Source organism: Macaca nemestrina, chromosome 9 (genome assembly GCF_043159975.1).
Source record: "Macaca nemestrina isolate mMacNem1 chromosome 9, mMacNem.hap1, whole genome shotgun sequence".
Taxonomy (NCBI): Eukaryota; Metazoa; Chordata; class Mammalia; order Primates; family Cercopithecidae; genus Macaca; species Macaca nemestrina.
Window position 1 is genome coordinate 35,524,847 of NC_092133.1, and position 12,309 is coordinate 35,537,155.

Sequence of the window (12,309 nt, forward strand, 5' to 3'; positions counted from 1 at the left end):
TCATTGTCATGGGCACTAAATCATTAAAACATGAGGCTGTTGCCCTACTTGAAAGCACAATGAGCCACTATTTCTTGCCACCTCGGCACCCTAAGGTCTAGTGCTACCATTTCTTCAGCACGGAACTACTTTCCAAAAACACTGAGAATGCCGATATGAGATGGATAAAGCCTGAGTTGATGGCTTTGACTTGTCCACATCCTTTAGGAAATCTCTCAGTGCCCAGAGGTGTTTATTTTATCCTGGCTGCTTGTCATCGTAATGGATGGTCTAGTACTGCTTGCCAAGTACCTCTGGCATAGGTTGAGAAGATCATACCAAGAACACGCTGGCGTGCCACATGTCTTCTTCAGGGTATCAGAGTTGCAGAGATGGCAGAAGGCAAGAAAAAGGTTGGAATGAGGGTGCACAAGGAAGATATGAAGGGGAGAGGAGCTACCAGATACCAGTCCCAGGATAATCACTTTTGTAGTATACTGAGGCAGACAGATGATCAATTCTCTACTCACTGGGATTCAAGAAAAACAACAGATCCATTTAACCTATGCACAGCATTATAGGCATGAGGATAAGAAGAAAGCTCCTCTCCTATTTCTTGTTGGAATGACAAAACCCAACAAACGCCACAGTGATATGTCATAAAATGGGCTTTAATGTCCGCTCTTACAACATGGTATTACTGCTTACACTGGAACTGGCACACAGCTCCCAAGGTTGGTTTACTCTGAGGAATGAAGCTGGCATCCCCCCTGGCTGCAGTACAGCTGGAACAGTCCCAGGCACTGAGCTCAGTATAAACTTTGGAGTCTAACTACCCACATCTCCTGTAGTTCACCAACTTTGGAGTTCTGGAACCAGCAGTGTAGATTCTGTGTAGGCCAAGTAAACCAGACATTGTTCTGTCTCTTTGTACTAACCACTCTCTATCCACCCCCTACTCTGCCTCCAGTATTATTCTGTTTTGTGAGGTACTAAGGAATGCTCTGCCTTTGCAGGGCCTAAATCTCCCATTCTTGCGGTTTGAATCCTCTGCTCTATTTTGCATTTGCTTTAAATATCTTGGAAGTGTGACCCACACTAACATGACTTGCCCTGTCCAGGGGACTCCTGGAATTCACATCTCCCACGTTTCTTCCTAGTTGATGGCTCCCTACTATGCCCATCATAGTAGGGTGATTCCAAAGAACTGCATTTAGGAGTAAAGACAGGAGTCTGTCTTCCTTCTATACCCAATCAGTCCTTGTCTCGATCACTTTATCTCTTTAACATGCACATCTGCATGTACACAGAGCTCTGGAAGGATCCTCTTATCTGAAGACTATGGAAACATTTTCTGATTCATGGAATTATCCTTTTCATTGAGTGATGTTCAAACTGCAGACTGGTCTCTGCCTTCCCAGATGTCTTCTCGTTGCTTGGCTTCCAACCGCTTTCTCTCTGTAAATAAGAGCAGTGTTAACCATGGTTGTCTATTTCATATAATCAATGACTTTCCCTTAATCCAAATTACAAGGCAAACTTTCGTCATGAGACAAGTGGATATCTTGGTCTCTCTTACCTGATTCCAAGAGTTAATTCCTTTAACTTCCTAAGTGCCTTGTAAGTGAAAATGATACTACTATAAGTCATTACATTTATTACTATATAATAAAAAATATCTGAGGCTAATAGAAGTATATGGAATAAGTCAGAATCTAGTAGGACTCAGATTCCAGTCTTGCTAATACATATTTAAATTCTACTTTTCAACTATGTTTAGTGCTTCAACACAATTGCCCATTATTCCCAGCTTACTGATCTTTATAAATATTTCAATAGGTATCAAGGATATGTATTGATATTCTATTTTGTTGCTTAAATGGAAATGGTAGCCCCTAGGCTTTACTCATATCTCCCCTCTACAACTTTATTGAAAAAATATTTCAGAGGTAAACCAAATTTCAGTATTTTCAGAGCACTTCCAGGAGCCAGAAATCTTCTGGAATATACAATTACAATATGGAAAACTAAAACTATTTCTAAAAACAAAAAATATACAAATTTGGATAATCTATCTTCAATTTTTAATATGGAAGCTTGGTTCTCCATTTAACACTTTCACCAAGGTCTGAGAAAATACGGACCATACAACAGTCTGGTGACTCAAGCACTCCTTTAGGTGCCACAATACCAGTTCCAATTGCATGGCTAGTCATTTATCTTGAAACCATAAAATGGTGATAAGCCTACATGATAGATGGTAAGCCTAAATGTTTCCTTCTTATTGTTCCAAATTGATAATGCCTGTATAAGATTCAGCAAGTCATGAATCAGGGAGATTACAGAAATCGAGATGAATTTAGAATAAACACTTGCTATTCTGATATCTTTCCTCATCAGCAGAATCCCTTACAACATTCCTACCCTATATCTGACTATACTTTACGGGCAAAGAAGTTGGTTATGAAGCTGACTGGCACTTGGAAATATGAGAAAAAGAAATTCACTGCTATTTGGGCACCATCTTGTGGCATTATCTGAATACAGCAGCAAAGTTGAGCCAAAAAACAGTGGTCTGCAAATTGCAAACTGAATGAAGGCTGGTAGAGTGCCTTGGAACTGAGGCAGGCTTGAACTGCACTGGGGTTCCCTAGGAGACACAAAGGATAACTGGCTGGTCTAAAGGATTCCAGAATTTCTTAGGAAGGCAGCATGGTCTTGATTCTTACAAACATGGAGAAGTTAGGAGGGGATCTAAAGGCAATGGATGAAAGCAATCAAAATCTGGTTCTATATCCCAAGGAAAAATGAAGAAACCAGAAAAGTAAATTATTAGAACTCCAATTTTTCAATAAGGTGTGAAACTTAAATCATAAGAGTAATATGAGAAGACGGAGATCATCCAAGAGCAGTAGAAAAATATGACTGCCCATAACACACAATTCCAAAATCAAAACAATTCTGAAAACAAAGTTATTGCTTTCTTTAAAGCTTGGGGCCAAAATTAATTGATGGAGGCAAATCTAACCTGAAAGGATACGAAGCCATTTATAGTCTTAACATATCCCATTTAATGTGAACAGTCACACACTCTGCTGCAGAAATATTAATGTGTCTTGATTTTGGTGTTATAAGACACAGATACCATATTAGCTTTCTAAAATCTGGAAAGTTCAGAATTCTGAAATTTTTTTTTTTTTTTTGGAGATGGAGTCTCACTCTGTCACCCAGGGTGGAGTGCAGTGGTGTGATCTTGGCTTACTGCAACCTCCACCTCCTGGGTTCAAGCGATTCTCGTGCCTCAGCCTCCTGAGTAGCTCTTGAGTAACAGGCATGTGCCACCATGCCCGGCTAATTTTTTTGTATTTGTAGTAGAGACACGGTTTCGCCATGCTAGCCAGGCTGGTCTTGAACTCCTGAGCTCAGGTAAACTGCCCGCCTCAGCCTCCCAAAGTGCTGGGATGATAGGCATGAGCCACTGTACCCGGCCTGAAACATTTCCTAACACTTTCTAATAAAAGTAAGTAGATTCTAATGGTAAGCCATATGAAAAAACTAGTAGGAGTAGGAAGACAAATTGAGAAGCACAAAGAAATAGTGAAAATGTGAGGTGTAAATTTAGAAATACAAGAACATGAATAGAATAGAGAAATGTAGGTCAGGATAGGAAATAATAATTTCTTTATTTTAAAGACAAGGAAACAGAAGCTCGGAGAGCTGAAATGACTTGCCTAACGTTACACAGCCAGTGAAAGAACTGAATCTAGGACCCAGATCCTTAATTCTTCACCAGCACACCTTCTACTATCCTGACATCTGAAATATCTACAAGGGAAAAAATACGAAAAAAACTGTATGAACAGAAAGACAAAGAAACATGCCCCTTTATTAAAGAGAAAGGAAAGCAGATAATAGCTGATAAACTGCATGAAATAAAGCTCCTACTAACTTGACCTCCAATAATTAAAAGAATCAATCAAGAGAAAGCCCAACAGTAGACATGAGGGCAAGGAATTAAGAAAAAATAGAAAATTCAGCACAAAGTGATTGACCTAAAACATTCACATCGGCTGGCCCTGAAAACTTTCATTCTCCAATATAATAAATCAATCAACAGAAATGACTATATTAAATGAGCTGCCTGCAATCACAGTGCAGTCAAGACTTTACATAAGAGAATGTGAAGCACTGAAGATTGTAAAAGGGCCAGTTTGGTGTCATGTTTTAAAAAAAGCAAAGACAGAGGATGTAAATTAAAGACTTTCAAAATTTACTTCTAGGTCTAGGTCTATGAAAAATAATCACAAAATCTACTGTAGTCACCTACAGAACAAGACACAACATGCTTCGTGAAGAACACGTCTGGTCAAACGAATCTTATTCCCTTCTTTTATAGAGGGACAGATGTAGTAGCTCAAGGAGAAGTAATCTAACCTCTTAATTTTAGCAAAGTTTTAGATTTTAAGTTTACCAAATATTTATATAATCATAATATATGGAAAAATACAGTCTGAATCCAATAAGGGGGCATTTAACTCTAGAGTGTGGAATAATTAGCAATGTATTAAGTGTCAACACAAGGAACCATGTACTATTTATTTTAGCAACAGCTGGTGACCTGGTCAGTTAGTTAGTCCTAGGTTAACATTTTCATCTCTGATCTAGGCAAAGGTAGTAGGTTTAATAAACAGCAATTGACACTAAAAAATGAGTAAATGCTACATCACAGAAAAAAAGTCACATTAAAATGAAAAAAAAAAAAATGTAGTTAGAAATGAAATTCAGACATCAGCGGAGAAAAGACACCAAGAAAATACCCTAAGACCTAGATTATGAATCAGCAATGCCGCACTGCCCTTTAAGGCAGAGTAATGGAAAGTCTAAAAAGGGTTCTCATAAGGTATCAACTATGATTAAGTTTATTACTATCTTATAGAGATGGTTTGAAGTTCTTTGTGATTTAATTAATTAAACTAGGTAAGCATATTACTATTTACTTACTTTGCCTTTCAGGCCTGTGACCCAAAAGATGGGCTTTCAGAACCAGCCAATTAATCACCTACCTTCAAGAAGAAAATGAAAATAAATAAAATTGTAGCGGGCTTTGAAAATAAGAAGGTAGCTTATTCTGAAAGGTAATGATATCTATGTCCAGTTTTAGGTGGGAATCAAATATTTGTATGAGTAGAACATGGGAAAATTGTATATACATTCCTGAGTTTGGTCTTTATTTTGTTTTTTATTTTTTTGAGATAGAGTCTTGCTCTGTTGCCCAGGCTGGAGTGCAATGGCGCAATCTCGGCTCACTGCAACCTCCGCCTGCCTCTCAGGTTCAAGTGATTCTCCTGCCTTAGCCTCCTGAGTAGCTGGGACTACAGGTGCATGCCACCACACCCGGCTAATTTTTCTATTTTTAGTAGAGACAGGGTTTCACCATGTTGGCCAGGCTGGACTCAAACTCCTGACCTCAGATGATCTGCCTGCCTCAGCATCCCAAAATGCTGGGATTACAGGAGTAAGCCGCCATGCCCAGCCCTGAGTTTCGTCTTTAAAATGTGGTTTTAGGCTGGGCACAGTGGCTCAGGTCTGTAATTCCAGCACTTTGGGAGGCCAAGGCAGAAGATCACTTGAGTCCAAGAGTTTGAGACTAGCCTAGGCAACATAGAGAGACCCTATCACTACAAAAAGGAAAAAATTAGCTGGCAAGGTGGCACATGCCTGTAGCCCCAGCTACTCAGGAGGCTGAGGTGAAAGGATTGCTTGCACCTGGGAGGTTGAGGCTGCAGAGAGCTGTGATCGTGCCACTGCACTCCAGTCTGGGTGACAAAGTGAGACCTTGTCTCAATAAATAAATAATCAAAGTAGAGTGAAAAATGTAGCAGAAAAGTACTTAAAACTCAAAATCACGAATTCAAAATTCATTAATTAGGAAGGTTTCACAGTCTAGGTTTTATAAAGCAAAACATGGAGGGCTTAGCATTCAGAATAGAGTCAAGATTTACAAAGAAAAATTAGAGTAACCAATGTCATCCATGTATTTGGTCAATGAACATGTATTGAGTGTCTTTTTATGTACCAGGCACTGTTGCCAGACAGCAGAACTATTCAAGTGGGAGAAAGAAAGGCTGGGAGATTATCATACCATATTATAACAGGAAGATATACAGATTTCAATTCCCATGCTAATTCTGATCCCTTGGCAATGGTCATGTAAAACTCACCAAGAATGTCATGAGTGATTTAACAATATCTGCCATGTGTAATGGATGGAGAGTAGCAGTATATAATACATATTTGTTATTACAAGCTCATATTATAATGAACATTAAATTCTTAACAGTCATATCAATAATCGTATCCTGAATTTGTAAAGCACTTTACCAAACATTTTTACATATGTTAACTTATTCTGTGCTCAAAACATTCTCCATGATTAGGTAGGCTGAAGAGTACTTGCACTTTGCTGGAAACCAGGGGGTGCAGAGAGGTATCTGACTCGCCCATGGCCACACAGCTAGGTAATGGCAAAAGCTCTATTAGAGCCCAGATTTCCTCATTTCTAAACAATCTGCCCCTGATCTTTATAGTTAAAGTTGTTAGAACAAAACGGTACACAGATATTCTCTATTTCTACTAAGGAAAAAACAAGAGGACACTGGTTTAAACTATCATGCAGATTTAAGTCAGACCTAAGGAAGATTTTTCTAAGAGTGAAAAGCTGCTAACCATTGGTACAGATAATAAAGAAGTTTGTCATATTTTATTCCTGGAGACTTTAAAAAATGTTTTATGTAAGTATTTTTTTCTGGGAAAAAATGTCAGTAACTCCAAAAGTCCTTCAAGAGGGATTACAGTATTACAGAAGAAGCATGGGTTTTATTAATCAGCGGTACCTAGATTCAGATGCCTTCTCTTTCAGTTTACCAGCTGGGTGACTTTAGGCCAGTTACTTAACTTCTCTGGGTCAGCTCTAAACTCAAGATGGTATCATTGGTCACAGAGTTATCATAACACAGAATCATCATAACCTGTAAGTTATGATGGAGTTTCCTTCCTGTCCTTTTAATCAACAAAAATCATTTATGGTTTTTAATCTTAAAATCTACAGAACTGAAGTGAGAGGAAAAACAACTGCTTAAAATGCCCAAAAGAGGAACATATTTTCTTCCCTACTCAAGGCAGATTATCTCCACTAGATTGTAAGGCTTAAGGAGAGGAACAAAATCTTGCCACCTTTCTAATTCTCCTAAATAGGGAACACAATGCTTTGCACAGGGCAGGTGCTCAGTGAATGCCACATGGAGCTAATAGACCATTATAGGAATTTTAAAATAAAAAGAGTAATTAATGACAAAAGTATGCACTGAAATCTGTGCTGGATTCACCATATAATGATACTACTATTATTACTAACAAAAACAATAGCAGCTAACACTTATCATATAACTCATTATAGGCCTGCAGAAACAGGAGCAAGAGAGTACCTATGGTTTTTTGAAGATGACTAAGTATCCTTCATGGATTAACTCGCTTGAGTTCCATTTAAGTCTGAAAAAACAGAGGCCTCCAGAGAGTAAGTAAGTTACTTACCTACCCTCTCAAGGTCACAGAGACAGTAAATGGCAGACCTAAGATGTGGACCCAGGAAGTGCGATTCCAGAGTCTAATACCTAAAACAGTAAAGTTTCTACCGAAAAAAAATCTTTAAAGCCTGGGCTCCATGCAGGCAAGCATATAAGTATCTGCCCAACACAGAAAGAGGCCAGAAAGAGATACATCGGGAAATTTTCCAGATGCATTTCCTCAGATACAAAGAATAGTAGCACTCTGGAGCATAATAAAGGAAGAGTCCTCTATAATCCATACAGCCTCAGCACCAATAGGTAGGAGGAACTTATCACAGTGGGTCTCTATTCACAAACAAAGGCCTTCTTTAGGAAAGCAATAGAGTACCCACTTAGTCAACAGTCTCAATTTTAATTGCATCACTGAAATGTCCTTTGTATAGCCAGACATTTAAAACAAATACTTCAAGTGGAGCTGCATGCTGATGCGCCTAGAGAAAGAAAAGGGAATACTCAAGATGATAGCCACGCAAAACCACTGTTGCAGGATCTGTAGAGATACAGGTGATATACACCCACAGAGAAGGATGATAACATGGCAAAGGGAGTCATATCCCTTTTTATAGATATCACTGTTATCACACAGAAATCATTTTCTTCAGAGACAACCAATTAACAAAGGGTTAAGGACACTGCACATTCATCTTTAATCTAGTTCTGTTATTGCCATCTATAAAAACCCAAGGAACCCAGTTATGTTTCTATAGTCCGTAGGAGGCCTTTGAGTAAACAATGATTGGAAAACATCAAAACTGCCTCATTATAGTCATTAAGGTTTCAAAAATTAGTTGGGTTCAACTCTGAAACTCTAGCACTTGCCATGACACACTCTGTCACTGGTTATCTGGCCAGTGCAGCTGAGAGTCTGCAAGCTGCCTGCTATCACCAAAGCAGAGAGGACAGGAAGTATTAATGGCCTTGTTAGGCCAGCAATAAACAAGGAGTTTGAAACTTCAATTCGTTTAATGGAAAAATGAAGTTACTTTTCGGTAAGTGGAGTTTTCAGAATAAATTGCCTTCACAGATTCCAGGGATTGTGGGCTAAGGCAACGAGACTGTCTAAAGCCTGAAGGTTGATAAAAAGTACTTAAGTGCCACACCAGAGTCCCAAGCCTTTACATACAATTCAACAGCCTGCAGAGGAGACAGAGAGATTTTAACTTCAACCCCAAACTATAAGAAAATAAAAACTCTGCTTGTGGATCAGGGGAAATATTTTTCTGAGAACGCTTGGATAATGAAAAATAATCAGAAGACAGGTAAATCTAGATGTACTCTAATGGAGCCACTCAGGACTGCCTTAAAAAGACAAAAATACCTCCTACAGTTATCATCATCAATGTCAGTTGCTGGTTTTTCCTAAATTTGTCTTCTACCTCAGATCTAAACCATTTGACAACATTAGGGCAATATCACGGCAATCGTGGCCCAGTAAAACCATAGCAAATGTTTTCTGCCTAGGACACTATAAGTTTTCACAGGAAAATTTTTCTCAGAGAAAAACTGTAGGAAAAGCCATGGATGGGCTGAGAAGACCAAACCTATCTCTTGGAAAACAACAGTAGGAGCGTGGATTAGGATGTCTTGGTGTGTGAAACAGGCAGATAAATCCTGAAACGTCTTCTCCTGAACGTAAGGCATGAGACTTTCTACACACTTAGGAGGCTTCTAGGAAACAGAAATGACAAAATGGAATGGGCTTCATTCTTTTTTTTTTTTTTTTAAACACACGCCTTATAGTGAGCTGTAAAGGGACTAGAGAAGAACGCCATCCTTTCAGCTCACCTCTGGCTTCTTGCAGTTTCTTGAGCTCTGCTTCTCGTTCTGTTTTGCTCTGCTTACTTCGAACCCCAAGGGCACTGATGACTAACCTTCTGGCTAGGGCTGCTGAAGTCTCAGGACGCTCCTTTGCTGGCTGGAGGAACTCTGAATGGAAGAAAGGAAGGGAATAGGAGGGAGTAAAGAAGAGAGAGCACTCCAGCTTCAAGTGATTTAACTCAGTAATTAACATACAAAATAGACTAACAAGGGCTGCATCAGCAGTAATTAATACAAGCCTGATAGATGACGATCAGAGAAAATTAACATGGCAAAGCACAAACAACCCTGGCTTCATTATCTGCATTAACACAGTATTTTACAGTGACTCTATCAGGCAGTTAAACACAGAGGTAAACTAGGTAGGGATGTCATCAGAAACTGGTTGCTGCATTGCCTGCCGTTAGTTCTCAGACCCTCCAAGTGGCTGCTCAGATGCCATATTTCCAACATGGTCATTTCTCTTTTATTTATTTTTTCTTAAAAACATACTTCTTTTAACACTAAAAATAAAAGTGATATGTCTTTAGATGTCTGGATGCTATAAAACTGCTGGAAAGAATAATAATACCACCATCAGCAAGAAAAAACCCTGAGATTATAGACTCACCAGCATAAGCTCTAGCTTTGGCCTTGGCTGCTCTTGTGGCCTGTGACAAGGGACGAATCTTCACCATGGTGTGTTTAATACCCAACGCATCACGAGCTGCAAAGAGGAATAAAAGGAAGCAGAAGACATGAAGTACAGTGATGCAAAGGAACAACTAGGGATGGCTCTTAGTATTTCCTAGATGTTATGCTTTTTTTTTTCAAAGCAAGCAAAAGAGACTAAGATCTAGAGGCAGTAATTATTTTAGATCAGGTATCAGCAAACTATGGCTCTGTGACCAAATGCAGCCAACCACCTGTTTTTATATTTATTTACAAAGTAATTTTATTATTTTACTGAAACAGAGCCATGCCCATTTGGCTTGTATATTGTCTATGGCTGGTTTCTTGCTCCAACAGCAGAGTTAAGTAGTGACAGAGACTGATGCTTCACAAAGCCTAAAATACTGTTTTTACCGTTTGGTCCTTTATATAATAATTTTGCAGACCCATATTCTAGGTGGTTCAGACAGGAACTAACATTTTAATATCTCTATTTTCTTTGAATGCCTCTGCATCAGATCTGTCATGAGGCCAATGATGTATGTAAAAAGGCCCAATCATATATTCAGAGAGTATGTATTGTAACTTCTCACTAGATAGGTTAAAGTGTTACTTAAATTCACTTGTCTGGGATGGGGAAAAAAAAATCACCAATATTGTAAGAGTTAGCCCCATTGGATTCTTCAATCTCTACCTTAATCTGTTTATGTACTATCATGACAGTTATGTGTACAAATAACCTTGAAAGGTGTTGACTCTACCTCTCCAAATACCACTGGACTCACATGAAAGAGGAGAATGGGTACCAAAGTATCTTACTTCAAAAAAACCACTATCTGTCCTATTACCTTCACTGGCTGAATAAAATGCCAACTTTCTCAAATAGAAGGGAAATAGAAAAAGTAGCATGAGAAAATGAACAATAAGAAAGGAAGATTGAAAGCCATTGGGTGAATACCTGTAATTGGACTGGAGAATACTCCTAGGGCATGTGTATCATCCACCCATTTAATATCAAATCCTTTCTTTCTGCAACACACAAAAAAAATTTTATTTCCTAAAATAAAATTTACTTTTATGAAACATCTCACAAATAGAATCTCATAAAGCATTTCACAAGATAGAAACACTCAACGAGTGCACAGGTGGAATGGGGATAATGACACCAAAAACAGCTTGGAGGACAGAAGAAGCCATTGAATTTTAAAAGCAATAATACCATCATAAAGAACTACCCAGGAGTATTTTACGTTCTCAGCCATTTTATAGACATCAACTAATTAATCCTCACAAGTCCCTTGGGGATGTAAAGTATTTAATGCACTATTTACAAGAGACGTTCTTATGGGCAGGGAATGAGAAGAAATGGAAAGAGGAAGCAGAGGAGGGTTAGAATATAAGAAGAGTAGGTAGGCAGGGAAGGTCACCTGGATTTAATGCAAATGTAAACTCTGTCCTTGAGGACAGAGACAGAAACAGAATGTGAGAATGGGGTAGGGGAGATTATACTGCAAGATGTCATTCAATTTTTTTTTTTTTAAAGTCAAGTAATGGGGAAAAAAGGGGGCAACTATAATCAGAGAGGCTGATCTGTTCTTCACTTGTTGCAGAAGGGAGGTTAAAAAAATAAGAAAAATACAGGAAAGAATTGTGTGGCAAAGTCAGAAAAATTCAGGATGAAAGAAATCATGATAAGAGAAATATTAGACCAGATTAGAAACGATCAAAAGAATGAACATTTAAGTACTACAGAAACACTTTTATTTTGGAGAAGAGCTACCTAGTGAGCACAAGGAATGTCAGGATGATGACATAACAGTTATATTTTTCAGCTAAGAGCTTAAAAATGCTCATGGACTCAGGGTTCTGCCCCCTTGAGACCTTGGGCAAGTTTAACCTCTCTTGAAGCTAGGTTGGCTCATCTGTAAAAATGAGCAAAGTTATGTCCCCCACAGAGCTGTTGTGAAAATGGAAATGAGATCATCCATGACAAGGCAAAGAAGATGGTGTTGAGCACTTCATGGGCATCTAATAAATTAATGGTGTTCATTACTTTTATTATTAATAGCAATGTTCATCAATATTAATATTGATGAAGATGGTGATTAAAACATGAAGCTGACTCTGTAATTTGACTCGCAGGCATTATTACAGGCTTTTGCACCATGACCTTTTTTTTTTCATTTTTATAAATCACAGATGGGTTCCAGAGGGCCTTTTCTACTTCAAAATTTCA

General features: G+C 38.5%; 1 protein-coding gene across 5 annotated transcripts in view; it reads right to left on the reverse strand.

The window, feature by feature from the left end:
* Positions 1-629: 629 nt before the first annotated feature.
* Positions 630-12,309, reverse strand: part of LOC105478430 (R3H domain and coiled-coil containing 1 like) — a 102,715-nt gene continuing 91,035 nt past the window's right edge. For all 5 annotated transcript variants that reach the window (XM_011735716.3, XM_011735718.2, XM_071069337.1 and 2 more), the window contains 4 exons: positions 11,032-11,102; positions 10,033-10,128; positions 9,390-9,530; positions 630-1,437 (listed from right to left, as the gene is read on the reverse strand). In XM_011735716.3, coding sequence (XP_011734018.2) covers positions 1,370-1,437; positions 9,390-9,530; positions 10,033-10,128; positions 11,032-11,102 — 376 coding nt within the window. In that variant the 3' untranslated portion in view covers positions 630-1,369. The remainder of the gene's footprint in view (positions 1,438-9,389; positions 9,531-10,032; positions 10,129-11,031; positions 11,103-12,309) is intronic.